The sequence below is a fragment of the Rhipicephalus microplus genome, chromosome 6 (genome assembly GCF_043290135.1).
Source record: "Rhipicephalus microplus isolate Deutch F79 chromosome 6, USDA_Rmic, whole genome shotgun sequence".
NCBI classification, from domain to species: Eukaryota; Metazoa; Arthropoda; class Arachnida; order Ixodida; family Ixodidae; genus Rhipicephalus; species Rhipicephalus microplus.
Genome location: NC_134705.1, coordinates 187037443 through 187056426, shown reverse-complemented (window position 1 = coordinate 187056426; position 18984 = coordinate 187037443). Strand labels below are relative to the sequence as shown.

The 18984-nt window shown below is 44.2% G+C and overlaps 1 protein-coding gene across 2 annotated transcripts in view; it reads right to left on the bottom strand.

The window, feature by feature from the left end:
• LOC119166998 (uncharacterized) overlaps positions 1-18984 on the bottom strand; it is a 398724-nt gene that overhangs the window by 225953 nt on the left and 153787 nt on the right. For both annotated transcript variants that reach the window (XM_037418400.2, XM_075867251.1), the window contains 18 exons: positions 18509-18835; positions 16479-16631; positions 14988-15152; positions 14395-14612; positions 13449-13557; positions 12396-12536; positions 11954-12115; positions 9495-9821; positions 8838-8981; positions 7878-8042; positions 7190-7308; positions 4895-5102; positions 3384-3539; positions 2729-2893; positions 2106-2429; positions 1856-2008; positions 1092-1247; positions 891-992 (listed from right to left, as the gene is read on the bottom strand). In XM_037418400.2, coding sequence (XP_037274297.2) covers positions 891-992; positions 1092-1247; positions 1856-2008; positions 2106-2429; positions 2729-2893; positions 3384-3539; positions 4895-5102; positions 7190-7308; positions 7878-8042; positions 8838-8981; positions 9495-9821; positions 11954-12115; positions 12396-12536; positions 13449-13557; positions 14395-14612; positions 14988-15152; positions 16479-16631; positions 18509-18835 — 3294 coding nt within the window. The remainder of the gene's footprint in view (positions 1-890; positions 993-1091; positions 1248-1855; positions 2009-2105; positions 2430-2728; positions 2894-3383; positions 3540-4894; positions 5103-7189; positions 7309-7877; positions 8043-8837; positions 8982-9494; positions 9822-11953; positions 12116-12395; positions 12537-13448; positions 13558-14394; positions 14613-14987; positions 15153-16478; positions 16632-18508; positions 18836-18984) is intronic.

Sequence of the window (18984 nt, the reverse complement as noted above, 5' to 3'; positions counted from 1 at the left end):
ATCTACTCGATAAAAATTAAGTGCATTTTCTTCTGTGGGTACCCTAGACCTAGTTTCAGAAAATTTCATTGAGTGAATGCCATGAAAATTCGAAAGATACATTTTGAAATTTGCTACATCACATGCGAAAATTTGGGAGCAAAATTTAAAAATGAAACTTCAATTTTGATTTTCTCTGCTAATAACAAACTTATGAGAGTGAAACTTATGGCATTATAGTTCTCAGAGTGCAGCTTATCAATCTAAACCAAGTCAATATTTCTGTTCAGTGTCTCTTCAAATCACGCATCTCAATCAACCTGGAGGCTGAATCTTTGCAGAGACGTTATGGTGGAGTGGCTCTAAGATGAACCTTTGTAAGCCTGTCAGCATTATCAAGAGTTCATTTTTGCATCGGGGCCCTCACATATATGTACATACTAAGGAAGATCTTCAAACTTTTTAGTATAAGAAGGGATCCTGCTTATAAATGCTAATCTTAAAGTTAGTTCCCTCATATAAATTTGTTAATCCCTACAACCCAAAAAATGTTATTCTCTCCACTCTCTGAACAGCTGAAGTGAAGGATTACATTACTGCAGATTTCGCAAAGGCGTGAGAATGACTGATAATTGCAGTATCCTGACACAAATGTCCCCAATGTTTATGATCAAGCTGTTTATCTACGGTGAAGCATAATATTTGCGCACCATTTTGAAGATTGAGATCTACCATAAGGTGACTTTCAATATCCTGACTGTTCTAAACCGCACTGCTACTACAGCAAACCACAAAGATATTGACACACTGAACACAGCGTGCTATTTATGCCACATTATGCATATATGCCACCGGTGAACAACTGCACGAGAATACCAAGACCTAACATAAGTTGACAAGCTGCCCCCAACCTGATCTCTTCCTGTCGCAGCGGTGTCCTGGTACAGCTGCTCTCCGAGGCGAGACGCCAAGTTCAGCTGCTGCTGGCCATGAACCTTGCCCACAATCAGCGTCTGCAAACATAGTGAATGAAGTTTGCAAAGTTAACGCAATGATACATGAACACCAGCCAGCACACAAGAGCTACGAGCCGTTCGAAAGCTGAAACCGACCTCGAGGCGAGTCAGCTTCTCTTCGGGTGCTGCCTTGTCTGCCTGAATCTGGCTCAGCGTCTGCTGCGCCTCATCGAGCCACGCGTTGCAGCTGGCCACTGCCTTCTCGTACTCTCGCTGGTCTTTTTCCATGCCTTCCCAGCGAGCAGCCAAGTCCTAGACAAAAACAATGGTTTGGAAAAAAAAAGGATCGTATAATTTTGTAACGAGCACACACAACACATTTTTTCCGGGTGTGAATTCTCGTATCTTTACACTCAAAAGACAAGTATTGAGTGTGAAGTGACTGAAATATGAAAGTAGAAAACACTAGGCGGCAGAAAGAGGAGACTGTGACACAGAGGTGCCTTACTAACAACTAAGTCTCACCGAGCCTACTTCGCTGTCTCCGCTTCCTGCCTCTCAGTTTTTCCTATTTCCGTGTTTTAGTGGGGTTTTTTCGAAATGTGTCCATACACAAGTTGCCAAACAGGCAACTACCTTCAATGAAATTGAGAAATGGAGGAAATCACATGTAGTTGGGAAGTAACGGCATGATAGAAATAAAATAGTTTTGAGATGTTAAACCCCAACAATTTAATTAATTAATTAATTATACAAATAAAAACAAAACTAACATTGAACAAACGCCATAATAATTCAGTAATATTCCAGCTTCCACATGAAAGCCTTGTTCAATGGCACACTGAAAATTTTTTTTCACAGTGCCAGCTTGGTCGGCCTTTTGCTTTTATTTATATCATGGCAGCTCTTTAAAATCGCACCTTTATCGTCGCCACCAAGGACTGGTATCGGGCGTTGCACTGCGACATTTGTGCACGCACAAGCTCCACTCCAGACAGCTGAAGAAGGCAGTGGGCCTCGTCAATGAAGCTGTCCACACTCTTCTGTTTTTCGGCAATCTTGTTACGCAGCTCCTGCAAAGAAATAAACAACGTACATGGCGCTCCCTAACCCCGAACTTTTCAAAAAGTGCCAGTTCTCCTATGTTAGATCTGTTGTCGAGGCGCTCACCTTTCCACGTGCGGAGAGGGCCTGCTTGTCGGCGAGCGTCGCCGGCATCTGGGGGGCGCGCAGCTCGGCCTCGGTGTCCGACAGCCACTGGGTGAGGGAGGCCAGGTGCGATTCGTATGCCCCCCACTGCTGAAGCGTGTTCTCCAGGTTGCGGCGTGCCTCTTGCAGCGAGGTCAGCGTCTTGCCCAGGAGCTCCTGCAGCCCCTGCAGTTCGCGTGACAGCATCGCCTGGCCCTGCGGGGAGCTGCGGGCCGACACCACCTGGCTCTGCTCTCGGACCTCGGTCAGTAGCACCTCGCCCTCCTTGCTTTTCTCTGTCAGTTCCTGCAGGTTTTTGTGCCGCCACGGTTATGTTGCGTGCTGGCCGCAGATTGCACCACTTAGCCCATATTTTCTGCAGAGGAAAGTGTCACCTCTTTGCACTATGCAAGAGGTGCAAGATGCAATGGTTCCTTGCACAGTACAGATTACACTTGAACGAAAAAAAATATCAAAAATAGGGACACAGACAAGTGCCTACTTCCAATCCTGCGAAGCACGGAATACCAACTAGCCCAATCCTATACCCTTCTGACTGACAACGCCTTCTGTTTGCCTTCCTAGACGAATGAACTGGTGCCTACCGTAAGCTGCTCGAGGCGTCCCTGGATAGCCTTCTTTTCTCCCGTGGTGTCCTTATGCTCCTGCAGCTGATCCTGGAAGCTCTGGATCCAGTCCTGGAAGGCCACCACCTTGTCCACTAGCTTCTGGTGATCTTCCACAGCGGAGGTCAGCTGGCCAGTCAAACCCTGCATGCCAGATCGACGCTCTTCAACAACAGCATCCCAAAAACAGTCCCGTAAAAGCCTTCTCATCCAACTTCGTCTTCTGAATGTTAGCCTGTCATCACAGATTTCAGTATTTTTATCGTATCTTGACTCGGTGGCTTAATAAACTTTTAGAAACTTAAGCCCACGAGGCTCACGGAGAAGACAATTTAATCCATTTTTACCAGTAAAGAATAATGTAGGCCCTAAAGGACATCGTCAAAATACTTATTGTTAAGGAACTTCGAAACACTGCTACTACCTGTTTTATTCATTTTCATACTTATTTATTTTCATATGCTATCTAGCTGTTTGAGCACTTTCTCGTGGCAAGAGTGGTGATTTTCTGTATTGTAGAATGTTAATTTATCAATACGAGAGAAATATCTTTCCTCTTTCACCTAATTCACTGTTGATTATTAATTTATCTGCTCTAAAGCAGAAATAACACGATAGAAAGGAGGCAACTAACCTGTGACCTTGTACAGAGCTCCTGGAAAGCAGCCTTGGTGCTCTGAACGTGGTCTCCGAGTGTGTCCTTGCCAGCCGCAGTGGCCGAGAGATTCTGAGCTCGCTCGCACATGCTGTCTATGGCTGGCTGGTGAGACAAGATGTCCTGGTGAACCACCTGCATGAGGCGCATGAAACATCAGGATTTCACACTAAGAAGGCAGGGTTCTACAAGAAACTTCTGGCACGTACAGTATAGCATGATTTAAAGGGAACACTCACAGTATATGGCTACCAAATAAATCTGGATTACAGTGGGAAGGCATGATGACTGGTTTACAAGGCACAAATTGTCAGTTTCACTCAATAAAGAAGAAATGGCTTCAGTCACGTAGAGTACGAGAAGACCAGAAACAAAAAGGATAGGAACACAAAATGCATTAGCGCACAGCACATCTTATGTCAATAGTCAGCCCTCCCTTCCACCATTTTTTTCCCATGCATTACATACTTGAATCGAAATGCATCAACTGATTTAAACTGTTGCATTCACGAAAGCAGATGTGTTCGAATTAGGATGGCTTTATGATAAGCTAGGCCCTCCCTTTAAGAGTCAGCCATACTGTATGCCTCCTTATGCACTGAAAAACCAAACAAAAATGCCTGGGCTCTTCAAGAACCGCACATAAAAAAAATAAAACGCCAGGCCTGCACGGAACGTGCAGCCCAGTCACAGCAAAAGCTGGAAGCGGGATTCGAAAGCTGGATTTGCGAAAAGCCTGTGCCACATGTGTTTTTAAAGCAATGACACCGTTCAAGTGGTACCACTACAGCATCGTTTCGCACGCGGAGAAAACTTCAAACCTGCAAGTGCAGCACAAGTTCGGCGTGCACAAAAAGAATGTACGCTACGGAGTGTGAGCTTATGTAGTAAAATTGCTGGGGCATTCGCAAAAATGGTGTTTCTTTCATCGCGAATTTCAGGCGTCGGCCTGCAATCGAGGGCAGCCTAGATTTGAGTAAATACAGACATAGCGACGAAAAGTTCAGCTAGTTGGTGTGGATTTACAATAAAAGAAAGTAGATGTGCAGACACAGGCACAAGAGATCAGTACAACACAAACGCCTCTGTCCACAGTAACTTCAAGCACAAGAAAACGAAAGAAGAAAGACAGCAGGATACTACACTGTGTTGTTTTCTTGTGCTAAAAGCTACAGTGAACAAGAACCAATTAGTCTGTCAATGTACCATGTTTAACACGTCTATGCTGCCTTCATCTCTTGTCTTGTGTCCCAATCTGCATGACTATCATCATTATGTATACAAAAAACAGGTAGGTTTCTCAAAGGTTGCCACACATGCACCATGTACAAAAGTCAACAGACGACAGGACAGCCATGTGGAGAAATAGAAGCATCAGGGAACGCCAGAGAGCATAGCTTCAAGACATTCTGTTACCGCAATGCTAGTTCAACAGGGCATCTATGCTGTTCTTCCTGAAACAAACAAACAAACGAATGCCGGCTCCGCACCTTGTGGGTCTGCAGCTGAGCCTTCTTCTCCTGGAGCGTGGCCCGGGGCTGGCTGCAGCTGTCCAGGGCTGTCTTGACGTCCTCAATCCACTGGCGCAGCTGGTCCTGACTTTGGGACAGGCCCGACAACTGCTGAAGCCGCTGGTCCAGCTCGGCCAAGGCTTCGCTCGAACGCTCCACCAGGGTCTGCCAGCGACCTTTGACGTGTCTGCAACCGGCCGCACCACTCGTCAGGTGTCACAGACACACACACAAAAAAATCTACGCCTACTTTGTCCAACAGAGAAACGAGCCCCTCAACAAAATCCCTCTTCTTTCATTCATTTAAAGTAAAAAACTCATCATGGAAGATTTGATGCGAGGGTTTATTGGTGAGCTCCCTTATTGTGCAAAGGTCACATGCTATGGATGACCTTTGTCAGAAAGAGTGTTCAACACTCGCTGTCCTGGCTATAAGTGGCACTGGCTAATGCTCCCAGGAATTACCTTTACAGAAATACCCAACGTAGTGGATGGGTTGTGGGGTTGGATCCCACTGACAAAAGGGGTGCTTTTTCATCCACTTCACTTCAATTTACGTCGTTATGACTACATGACAGATAAAACTGGCAGTCAATATCCCCAATGCATTTCAAGGCCTAATTGCCTGCTGGATCTATTTGGTTCTGTTTATAAAGAAACGAGCCCCTCGAAGCAAATTCCCCTTCCTTCATTCATGCACATTTACGGAAGCACGAAAAGTAGCTCAGGAATCAAAACGATCCCTTATCCTACAATTCCTAGTGATCCCTCCACCGACACATGGCCAGAGGGTGTTAATGTGAGCAGCACGCATAACTTGCATCTAATCCCCCTTGATAAGCTTTTGTACAGTAACGTAACTTTAACAGCTTTACCGAAAGCTCATTCACAAACCAGTCATGCCAAAGCAGGGGACAGTGCCCACCTCGGTTGAAATAACATACACAGGTTAAACTAAAATTCAATGTAACATAAAGCACCAATTTTAATACGCCTGGGCTCCATCATAAGAAAGCTGAGCCCCGTTATAATGAAGTCATGTCTCACGTAAAAATAGTTTTGCGATATCTCATATTCATCACATCCTATATTCATATTTGCTAGGCTGTAATAAGGGTGAGACAGCTTTTATTTATTTCGTATATGATGATCCATTATAGCACTACCTGTTAGATGTTCAACTGTATGCATAATAAGCACCTAATGAAAGAATAAAAGGCTTGGTAAAAACAAGAAAGTGATAATGTAATTACTTGGCCACACCGTGCACTTGCACGATGGCTACAATATGTTCAGTGCTGCGTGGTACTGAAGTTATCACAACTGAAGCGATTTCGAAGGACTTCCAACAAAAAATGACATTGCAGCATGCATTGCAGGTGTAAAAATGCCTAGCTATAGTTGGTGCAGCATGGTACTATAGACTTGCGATGATTCAAACTCTGATAATTCATACTTTTGTTCAATTCTAACAAAATTCAATTTCTCGGTTGACCCTCTATTCTTTCAATGCATTTAAAAACCTCTTAATTCAAACTCCAATATTCATTTCATTCATATTTTTTTGCGGTTTTATACCGAAAAATATCTGCTGCTTTCCTACTGCTATTTAAAAATTTGTCTGCTTATATAATCCTAACAGTCTAAAATGAAAAATAAGCACCTCAGGCTTTCAAGGAAACAGGCTTTGCTAGTACACTAAAACCTTGATATAAAAACTTTGGATATAACGAATTATCGGTTATAACAAAGTAAGTGACCAATAGCTTTGCCGCTGATACAGTGTAACAAATAATCATCTATAAGAAATTTTCAGATATAAGGAAGCACTTTTGTGGCAATGTGAGTTTTTTATAATGAGGCATGAGTGTAAACAAATGTTATAAATGAAGCACACACATGGTAAACCGTGATGCTTCTCAACTGGTATAGAGAGCTTTGTGCTGAAGGCACACATAGCAAAGAAGCAGTTGGTAATTCACAAATTTTTTAAAAGGTCTAATCAGTAATGAATAAACTCGTGAGCCTTACACCACTGCTTTCTGTTCATTGGGTGCAATTAGGGGTTTAAAAACAATTAAAAAATTTTAATGTGATAAAATCAATGTGTCACCATTCCCAGAGTCATCTATCTGAGAACTTCTGATAATTCAAACTTCTTGATAATTCAAAACAAAATTCAGAGGTCCCTTCGAGTTTGAATCAACGGGAGATGACCATTAATATCGTCGAAAAGCATCCACGCAAAGTAAGACGACACGCAGACTTTTTTACCTGAGCTGCTGCCGGATGGTCTCCCTGCCGTCTGGTGCAGTGTGAGAGTACAGGCGTTCACCGGACTCCACGAGCTCGTCCATGCTGCTGCTCCGCTGAGCCAGGCGATCGCTCAAGTTCTGTTGCAAGAAACGTTTACATGGAATCAGCAACTAGGATGTTCGTACAGGACGTCCTCTCACTTTAGAAGCAATGGGACATAAAAGTGATGCTGCAGTGAACACGTTGAAAAACAGGTTGTTACAAAGCCCGCATACTCCCATTTTGCTGTATGCAACAGTATCTTCAAGAAGTTAATTTACTTAATTCAATTTTTGATTAGTGAGTGAGAGACAAGTAAAAGAATTTATTAACTAATTCACTGAATGAAGGATCGATAGATCAAGCTTAATGTCTCACGGCAACACTCTGGCAACAAGATGAAATGCAGTGATGAGTGACTAATCGATAGACTGACTGATTGATTCTTTCACCAATGAAGTGATTGATTGGTTTTACTGTTTTCCGACAATGTCCGGAAAATTAGCTCTTCCGTAGTAAAAAAAAAAGAGCCATTGTAAGCCATTGAGAAGCTATGGTGAGCAGTGATTGGTTAATTGTGAGTCACTGAGCAGCCTTGGTGAGTAGGTAAGAGTCAATAGTTGAGACGAGAAATGCGCCAATCCTTAGGATTGGATTGGGCACCCACCTCAAGCTTGTTCTTCTGATCTTGCGTTGAGGCCAAGTCAGCCTTGGCATCAACGATCTCGTCGAGCTCTTTCTCGGGTTGCTTGAGCCACTCCTCGAGCTCGGCCAGAAGTTTGTCAAAGGCCTCGTGTTGCTTGGCCAATTTCTCCCACTTGGCCACGGCCTCCTGAAGATGCGTCCGAACACAGAAATGTCTCATTTGGGCGAATGACGCAAAATCAAAGACTAACGTCATAGAAATTATAACACATAAACAAGTGAATCAAAAGTTGGAGTTATGATGTTGTCGAGCAGTTTCAATATAGAAGCATGTCACGAGGGAAATTTCTTTGAAATGGGTAGCACAAACACCTGAAGAAGTACACTGCACCACACACAGCCTAAGTGTTGTGCTTTGCTTATTGTGTCCTTGTTTTTTGTGCTGCCCATTTGAAAGATGCATAATTAATTTCGACTTGCCCAAACGTCAGTTCTTCTGCAGCGAAATTCCTACACAGAGCAAAAGTAAGCCACTTACCACTCTATTTTCTCAACATCAGCCATCAATACTGATTTGTAATTCAATATCAGCTTCTGCCATAAGCTTGAAAGGCTGTTGGAAACGCCTTCTCTCAGGCTGGTGGTGAAAGAAGCCAACTTAGAATGATGGTTCATAATACATTTGCAAAGAGCTCAAAGTGTTCAAAAACATTTAAAATATAGAAATTGCTCCAGCCAATTAAATGCAACATGAAAGGCATTCTCAATGCTACGGAGCTAACTGAAGCAAAGTGGCATATGAGTATGTTGACTGACATATACAAGAAAAAAAAATTTCTATAACGTCAAAGGTGAAACCCGAGGATGTGTCAAGTTCAAACTAATGGAGAGGGGGTACAGAGAGAAGTGCTCGACACGCCAGATATTACGAACAATGCAAAAACACTAAGTAATGCCATAACAGCAACAATCTGAAACGAACCTTGATGGTGTTTCTGAGCAGATGGTATTTGCTGCGCAGCTTGTCCAGCTGAGGTGTCAGCATGGTGTCCGTTGGTGCAGCTTGGGCATTCTTGGACAACACGGAGAAGTCGCCTTCCTTGGCAACAACATCCTGTTCCACTTTCTGCACAGTGCAGAAAAAAATTCGTTTTAGTCCCTTGAAGTGCAGCAGAACATCATGATCATACACTTTGAGTGTATCTAGACATGCCAGGAACAAAAACCAATCTAGAATGCAAAAGAGATATGAATTGATCAAAGTGTAATCTGGCAATATCTATCGTCCTCTCAGTACAATAACATGTCTTGTTCGTTTATCACACTTCTCAATGCAACCAGACATATTGCGGCTTTTCCATCAGCATTACCTTCTTTCCATCGACTTTTGCATTTGTACCCTTATAAATTCCTATCATAATCTACATTAGCTTACACATCAAATGCTTTCCCAATGGCTCTTACATCTGCATTTCCACCAGCTTTCATGCTGGCTTGCATCTTTCATCTGTGTTAACTTGTATGTTAACTTCATGTTTCGTGTTAATTCACACAATCTTTCATGCCAAGTTGCCTGACAGCCTCTCGTTTTGCCTTTCTCTCTCTATTTGTCTCAAGTCAGAGGAGATGCACAGCTCACCTTTAACGTCTCCAGCTGCTGCCGCTTGGCCTCCGCGGTGGCCTGCAGCGGAATGTCCTGGCAGCGGGCCCGCTGTGACGCCAGCCACTGCTCCAGCTCGTCCAGCGTCTTGGTGGCCTCGTCCCAGCGGTCCAGCGTCTCCTTGGCGTGCGAGTGGCCCTCCTCGCAGGCGTCCAGCAGGGCCTCCCACTGGGCTCGCGCAGCTGCGTACTGCTCCTGCAGCGCCTCGTGTCCTGACGGGCAGGTGCCCGGAAGCACGCGCGACTCCAGGGCGTCCCGTAGGTGCTCCAGCTTGGCGCAGGCCTCTGGCTCGCTCTCCAACACCAGCTGCGAGCAGGTGCGTCAACGGGCAAGCCACGCCATTAACATTACACTAATGAAATAATTATAAAGTACACTAGACCCTCAGCAAACCAAATTTCCTTAAAACAGAATCGCATCGTAAATTGAATAACAGTCTCTAGCATGGTTGGCTTTATACCTGAATTCTGCATCCCAATTCATCTCTAAGTAAATGGAACTCCTGTCAAATCGAACACATCTTTCTAGTTCGTACATATTTTGTTAACCAGAGCCTACAGTATACATGTAAAAGTGATCACATGCAATGAAACACAGTTCTGTGTCCTGTTGTCTGCTTATTTCACTATTTGTGAGGTTCTTTACGCTACTGTGTGAATTGCGTCATGCCAACTAGTCTTGCCACCAGTCTCTTTTTCAACAATTTCTGCACCTTTGCATGCCAGAACAGCAATATGATTATGAGACGTGCTGTAGTGGGGGACTCGGAATTAATCTTGACGATCTTTGTTTATTAAAGTGGCTTCTAAATCTAAGCACAGATATGTTCTCGCATTTCACCGAAATAGAAATGAGCCCTGCATAGCTAGAAATTAAACACCTGTCCTTGTGCTTTGCAGCGCAACATTAAAGTTAATCCTACAACTCCGGTTCAGCTGAAGCCTGATTCAAAAATATAGGCAGCATTACTTTAACGGTAAGTGGCATAATGAAAATAGGTTAGTGGCCACGAAAACTGCGATGCATAACTCATGGATTTGATCCACGATGTGGTATAGAGACAAATATTTATTGTTGTTTGAAAACCACCACATACGAATTGACTGCCAATTTAGTAGACCATTCAACAGAACTAATGCATGACTTTTACTGCCCTGAAATACTCCAATCACTACAGCCACATCTCAAGTAACTATGATGGCCTACAAATACATTTATTATAAATTTCAGTGCTTCTATTGTGACAGTAAGCAGTGTGTACAACTTCACATAATCAAGAAACAAATGCTAGGTCTCTTGACTGGGCTTGTGAGAATATGTACGTGTATGTGTGTAAATGTGTGTGAATATGTATGTGTGTAAATTTTAGGTTCGAAGCTAATTTCATGTGAATATTGATATGGTCCGAATAATTTAGAATCAAATTTGAATAGTATATATCACATATTATAATGAAAAAATGAGCATACCTGTCATGACCCAAATATCCTGCACAATATTTTTTTTAATTGAAGTAAGGCATGTGCAAATGTCATGCTTTTTGGTTCAAAAGAAGTGGAAGCAACTTTGAATAGTAGCAGGATTTGACTCTCAGTACGGTGCAAGTGATCACCCATGAATTATGCTACATTTTAAAATTTGCTATATTTAGAGCCCATAAGCCAGCATACCAAGCCTTTAAACTTAAAAATTGAAGAATCATTGTAAGGGCATTATATGGGGCTTTGCAGAAGTGCGGGTTTTCCATAGAAAGATGTACTTGCAGTATAACACCCCTCCAGTCAGTGCAGTGAAGCCACCTTTGCAAAAAAAGGTCACATGCGGATTTATGTACACCTATCAGCCCATTTCGAATATTTCAAAATTTCCAAAAATTTAAACTTGAATCGAAGAGAATTCGAATACATTAATATTTGTTCGGAAGTGTTCGAATATTCGAACAAGCCTATTCATCACAGTGGCTCCTTTTCATTTTTAGTATGGTTCACTGCAATACGTCAGGTATACGTGGTCGTCTATCATCCAACACATTTGAAATGCAGCAAAGCCGACTTTTAAAACCGCTATGGCTGCATGCAGGTAGGCACTCTGGAGTGCCGGTTTCAGGCCTCCCGACAATCAACATGGTGACAGAAGTGACTTAGATAACTGATATTTCAAACGAGAAATCTTAGAAGGAAGCACAAAAATTCAAACAACCATGGGTCTATGCATTCTAAATTTGAGTTGTCTTTTTGCACAGACTCTACAGGGTTGTCCATCTGGAAAAGTGGTCATTCACTGTAATTCTATTAAAGCTTGAACCGTGACCTATCTCAGCAACACAGAGATTTGGAAGTTGTTTTGGACGTGTTAAGCTTGAACCGTGAGTTGTTTTGGACATATTGCCTTCTTGCTCAACTCAAAGTATGCTGAGATTTAGTGCAATCATGACTTACCGCATATGCAGCCATCTTGGCCTTGACAGCTTCCATGTCGCCCTGTTCTTCGGGGCCATCAACAGTGGCCTTAAGCGTGCTGACCCAGTCTAGGAAACGTTCCAGGCTGTGTTGGTAGGCTTCGTGTTCACTCACGCGTTTTTCGCATTGAACGATGTTTGCCTACAAATAAAACAAAAAATAAGCAAGCTCGTTTTAGGCTTGTAAACTGCAGCGTTCTGGAGAACTTGTGGTGGCGTAGCTCTTCCTTCCTTTAATGACAGTTGTCCACAAGCAGCCACTTTTACGAGGTTTTCAACATCTGCACTACTACTACTTGCGATATCCGCATTTTAATACAATACAGATTGGCAGATATCATTTCTCTCATTCTCTCAAGGTAGTAATTGGGCTGGGATACGTGCCTCTCGTAATACGCAAAGTCATCCTTAGCGTTACGTACCTTTGTCCGAGTGCAGAGTGCTTCGTAGTCGGACACCAAGCCATCGACCTGTCCTGCCATCGACGTCTCTTTCAGCTCCTGGCTCTTGGTCTGCAGCTTGGAGACCACCGCTTGATGCGACATGACATCCTGAGACAGTGCCTGCAAGCAAAGTAACAAAGTAACGAAGCAGCGCCTTTGTTAGTCACTATCGACACTCAGTACCATTGTAACCATCAACCTGTTGAGTTTACACGCTGCGAAACATGGACGTCACATGGAGCCACCGTGAAGAACAGAAAAGAAGGATAGAAGCACATGAACATGTGGTATCTTTAGTGTCAGCATGTTACTGCATCTCAGTTGAGTCAATCATGTCCTCACATGTAATCTAAGCGTTACGTACTATAATTATATAGGTACATAATCATATGAAATCATATGAATACACTGAAACCTCGATGTTACGAACCCGGATATAATGAAATATCGGTTATAATGAAGTACATTAGACTTCTTTTAAATGAAACCTAAAGGAGGGACCAGGAAAATGTGTTTCCTTCAAGGGATGTTTCGTTTATTGAGAGATAAACAGGGGTATAATATTCAAGTACGAAACCAAACATATTATGGGCAGCTGTTCCATTTAAGCAGCAATTTCATTTAAGAAAGTTTCGTTTAATAGGAGTCTACTGTAAATTAAAAATAGTCTTGCGATAGATATAGCATTAGAAATATACCTTTATAATGAATTTCCAGATATAACAAACTTATTTTTGTGTAAGATGCAATTTTGTTATATTGAGGTTAGAGTGTACATATGATGCTGTGACTATGTATAAGCACATGACAGGTTTGACAGAGTTGTGGTCATATGATTGTCAGCACGTGACTGCATCTCTGTCAAATCCATCATACACCCATATGTAATCAAAACATCATATATGTAATAATATGAGTACATGAAGTCACATGAAATAACATGAGCATGATGGATTACATATTATAAATACATAAGACCTAATACTCATGTGTTCAGATATCACGAACAAACTGAATCACAAGCATGCTCACCCTGATGTTCTGGAGTTGCAACTGTTTCTCAGACAAGTTTGGCTTGAGTTCCACGTCACTTCCAATCAGAGTGTTCATGTCCGCGAGCCACGAAGCAACTCGGCCACAGCTGTATTAAATGAAGCAAGAAACAACAAGCATGAACCACTCTGGGGGAATGAACCTCACGCATTTTTCCTGTGCCCCTGGTATAAACGCGATGCAACATCGTGTAATGTGAAACCTGCATTCAAGACAGTATTATCTCAAGGTAGGACGAACTCTGCCTTTTACTAAATGGCCTAAAGCTGAACATGAATATCCTTTGTATATTGAACGTGCATTTGTAACATCTCTTTTGATGTCTCATGCAGGAATGTGGCACAGTATTTTACATTGAACTTCCATCCACCATCACGTCTGACGTACCAAACGCTGCACCCCTGTGCATTTCTTCTAACTGGCTCGTGATCTTTTCAGCCATTAGGGTGTCAAATTTGAAGGGTAATGCTGGATACGAAGGAAGAAAGTATGCAGGTTGCATGTCTCAACATATGGACAGCTCGCAGGGAAACGATTTTCTTTGCAGTCTACAATAATGAATTAGCTTCAATAAGCTTCACCACAAACAACAACATAATGTAGCAAAGCATAATAATAGTAGAGCAATTTAGTTGCAAAGCTGTACACATTCCATTCATTATTCTTTAAAAGGACCATCACGTGGCTATGAGAACATGAAAGACCTCCCGGTTCGACATGGGCGTATTAGCGAATTCTCACTTTTCACAATCCCAAGTGACTATAGGAGACCCAAAAAAGCACTTACAAAATTTTCATATAAGCACATTTGAAATATAAAATTACTGATGTATCAAGACACTTCACTATTCCTTTTGAGCTTTCGTATGTGCAAATTCAAGTGCATTAATTTGCAGACAGAAGAAATATGAGAGTATTATCGTACCTGTCCTGGAAGCCGCTCCAAGCCATGAGAGAGGACTCCAGTCCCTTCACCAGGGCGGTGTGCATGTCCCAGGCCGAGTCCCAGGCGTCTCGCAAACCTCGGGTCTCCTTGCGCACCTGGTCTCTGCTCTCCACGCTCAGTGAGAGGTACATGGACTCGCCATTGTCCACCACCGCATTGAGCAGTGCCTGTCCAGCTCCCTTCTGCTTCTGCAATTGCTGTAGAGAGATCACAAACCATTCATGACTAGTTGACGGTTTTTCGTCAAGATGCTTCATCACGGTGACGTACAAACTGGCAGGTAAAGGCGAAAGGTTGCCACTCGGGGCACTACAGCTACTGTCTACTGTAAGCCAGCAAATGTAATCAGCACTAACCAGATGCAAGCAATTCAATAATTGCTTAGCCTACGCCCAGCTTGTACTTTTCTTCCAGTCAAAATGTTTGCATCGCTTCAATCTACATCATTTACCCTCACTTACGCCTTTACATCTATCTATACCCCTATATCGGGTCAGCGTCACAGCAATCACACACATGCAGCTTTTCACACTCGGATGCTCCTAGTATCGATGCATTAATAGAGTGCAGACCTGGAGTCTCTTCAGGTGGGCCTCCAGTGCCTTTTGGTCGCCGGGTACGTTCTTGCAGCCATCCAGGCTGGCTTCCATTTGAGACAGCCAATCACGTAGGTCTTGCTTGGCCTGCTCAAAGGCCTTTTGCGTCTGCTCCAACTGCTCGAGCTGAGCAAGTGCCCCCTGCATCAAACAAACGCCATGAAACCAAAGATCAGCAAACATTGTGTGCAAGCCTTGTGGGATCGAAAGAGCTGCTCTCGGAACACACAGACACAGTTACGTCAAGCAAACGAACACATTGAGATTTATTAAGAGCTCTTACAAAAACGGCGAGCCTACTAGTCCAATCTGACACATAACCGGTAACACGACATGTACTCTAATATAATGCCGATAAGAACACACAGAGAGCGTAACAAACATAATGCTCCACGAATGCAGCGTCACCGGCCCGCAACTCACGCAGGAGCTCGTGGGAACAAGTTGCAGTATCCCTGCGGAGTTTCCACGAAAACGTCTCTTCACAGTCACACAACGCCCCCCCCCCCCCCCCCCAAAAAAAATAAAGTGCTCTTCCCAATGCGCCCCGTAACCGTGCTCCCACCAGGCGGCACTGCCGGTGCCACAACGTCAACACAGTGCCACCTCTTGTGGTGGCATTCAAGCTAATTTCGGCTAAGCAGTCGGACACTTGGGAGTCATTGTGCGGAAACAATGTTACAGGGTGTGATAGCAACTCCCACACAGCCTTGCTAATTGACAATATCATCACAGAGACAGTTTTTTTTTTGCACAGGAACTCTCCTGCAATATCTGAGACATCCACGCAGGTTACCATATATTCATGCCTCATTAATTACCATATTACTAAACTATAATGCCACTGACAGCAAAATAAGAAAAAAAGGAGGGCACAATGGCTAATGTCAAATTCGGAAACAACTCGTTTTTCCCTAAAGTTGACACTGCAACCAGCTGCACTACTGAGAAAAAAACGAAGAACAATTGCCATGAAGCAGGACTTGCTAATAAGGTGGTGGGTAAAGATGTTGCATCCCTTAGTTGAATGAAAAATTCGTTAACAGGGAATTGATAAGCAAACTTTCTTACGGCAGTAATACGCTGCTGTAACGAGGACGAAATTCAAGTAGTACCAGAAATAACATACAAGAAGTGGGACACAAAACAGGAGAAACAAAAGGCACGAGTGCCCATCCGTGCATCACTTTGGATGATTTCACATACTGATACACACAAAACAGGGAGACCATACTACGCATGGAAATCACTGTCACAGTGTCACTGAATTGCATGTTCGATAAGATACCAGCTTCTTTTTAATAACGTCCGGAGTCATAACAAGGTGATATATCCCACTTGTAGGACGTCATCATGATGTCACCAGCATCCCACCCATCTGCAGCCTTCAAGTCCCCCCTCTGGTCATACAGTACGTGGTATGAAATCGCTGAATAATTCGGGATTCATAGTGACCATTCTGCTCACCTGCAGGGTGGCTTCCAAGTGCATTAGCCGGGCAGCCAACTGAGACACCTGGTTGGGCACTTGGGTGTCTGGCACGTGGGCCGTGACGCTGGTCACGGTTGACTCCAGCTCCTGCATGCTGGGCTTCTGGCCGTGCACTTCTTCAAGCAGAGACTGCAAGTGACGTCTTGATGTCAGTATGCGCGAGTGGCTGGGCCTAGCATGCTTTCATTAGTAGTAAAGTAAAAAATTATCTTCAATTAGTTCTCAATGCCAGGAAACTTTCTGCATCGATACAAAACTCCAGAGGGCTGTCGTCTGATGAAGAGCTGACAAAAAATTTTAGTTTATGCACGCTTTCATTACCATGCGGCAGCGAAGAAGACATGTTCCACATATGGGTGCCAGAGGCCGTAATATAGAGAAAGGAGAGAGACCGAAACGGCATAAAAATGGCTGTCTATTGTCAAAAATCGAACTAGGCCCGACAAAATGAGTATAGTCGTCATCAGTTCAGTGTGAGGCTGTTTTGCCCCTGACATCATTTGTCACACATAAAGTCTCGCGATGCTGTTACTTGACAGCCAAATAGAAAGAGCTAACGTAGTCATCATCATCATCAGCTTATTTTATGTCCACTGCAAGATGACGGCCTCTCCCGCTAATCTTCAATTTACCCTATCCTGTACGAGCTGGTTCCATTTTATCCCTGCGAACTTCTCACTGCCATCCTCAGCTATGTTTTCCATCCCTTAGTATCTATTATGTTGCTCTTGTCTGTCCTAAGCGTCATGGGGCCAAACCAAGAACATTCCTTTCACTTAACGTCAACTAAAATATATGCTACCATTTCACGATGATAGTTGGTTTAGCATACTTAAGGTCTCACAGCGTGAAAAAACACTCGACGGACAGGAAAAGGACAGGACAAGATGCACGGGAAATTATTTCTAACTTGCGCTTTTCACGTCCTTTTCCTGTCCACCATGTGTTTTTTCGTGCTGTTAAACCTCAAGTTTCATAATAATATTCTCGTAACTTTTAGCAGTTCATTAATGGGCAATGCAACATGGCCGTAGCAGTCTGCTGTCGAGCATAGCACGTGTGGGGGTGCTGACACCCCCCCTGTAAAGTTGTCTGCGCCGCGTGGCGCACGTGTCTCGCCCCAGGGCGTTATTTCGGTGGTGACCACCACCGGGCGATAGATGGCGTTGTGTTCGCTTTGAGTACGACTGTTGGTAGAGTGGTAGCGCCGGTGGTGGCCCCTGGCGGAAGGCGGGCTTTGGTGGTGGGCGAGCGTTGAGCGAGCCTCTTCTGCGCGTGGCGGCTGCCGCGAACGGTTGTCTGTAGCGCGGGTCCCCGGTGCTCGGCACCGCGGGCTTCGCGCCGGGGTCCCACGTGTAAAGTCAGGTGTTGGCGACGCCGCCTTGGGTATGTGCTAGTGTGTTGGGTGTGTTAGTGTGTGTTTATCATCTTATTGTGTGTTTAGTGTGTCTTGGCATTACGTTGTTTGTATGGTTTAGTGTTAATTGAAATTGTTGTATCATTCGGCGGACGATATCGTCGTCTAAATTGGTTAATAAATGTATGTATGTGGTGTGCTTGGTACCGATCGTGTCCACTGTGTCCATGCACTCCGAGAGCGTGGCGTGGCGGTGCGCGCGTTCGCCTCGCCGAGACCCCACACACGCTGCCCTAATATAGCTGACTTTGGTGCTATATCACCTGCAAAATTACACACTGATTATGCTTTTCTTGCACAGCTGCTGTTTGTATTTCATAGTGCTAAAAACTAGTGAAATATTTCTAGACCAGAACAGCCGGAAAGCAGGCAAATGTTTTGAACCACCAAGGGTTAATGTTACACCTACCCTTTTCCATTTTACTGCCCCTGCATGGTCCTTAACTTTTTCTCTAGCTTTTTGGTTATCCTCAAAAGTTCAGCCCCATATACGAGTACCCTTAGTACACAGCAATCACCTACTTTTTTGCTTTGAGCACAGTGGCAAATTCCCTGTCATCGTTACCTTTCATCGCTAACGCAATCTCACCTTGAGGATAGAAATTTGGTCCTTGAGCAGGGGCAGGTCGACTTGACTGGCCGCCTCGCTCTTGGCTCTGGCCTCGGCGTCCCGCAGCCAGTCCGAGAGGCTCTCGAACAGCGTCTCGAAGTGCTGCCACTGGTCGAGGCTTCGCTTGAGGGCCTCCCTTGTCTGGGTCAGAGTGGACGTGAATGTGGTCCACTCGTTGCAGATGCGGCTGCACTCCTCCTGCAGCGAGGGCACGCGCTCCGGCGTGCACGCCTGGCTCAGGAGGTTGACAGAGTTGCAGTACTGCTCGCGCCGCTTCTCTCCCTGCTCCAGAGTGGACTCCAGTTCCTGCACGAGACGTGTGGCCGGTGCCATCGACCACGTGCGAGTCAGATACATTAGCGAGGAGCGGCATGCCACACCAATGGGGAGGGACATTTATGACTGCGATCAGATTTTTTGGTTCAAATCAACAATAGCCACTGCTGCACGGTTTG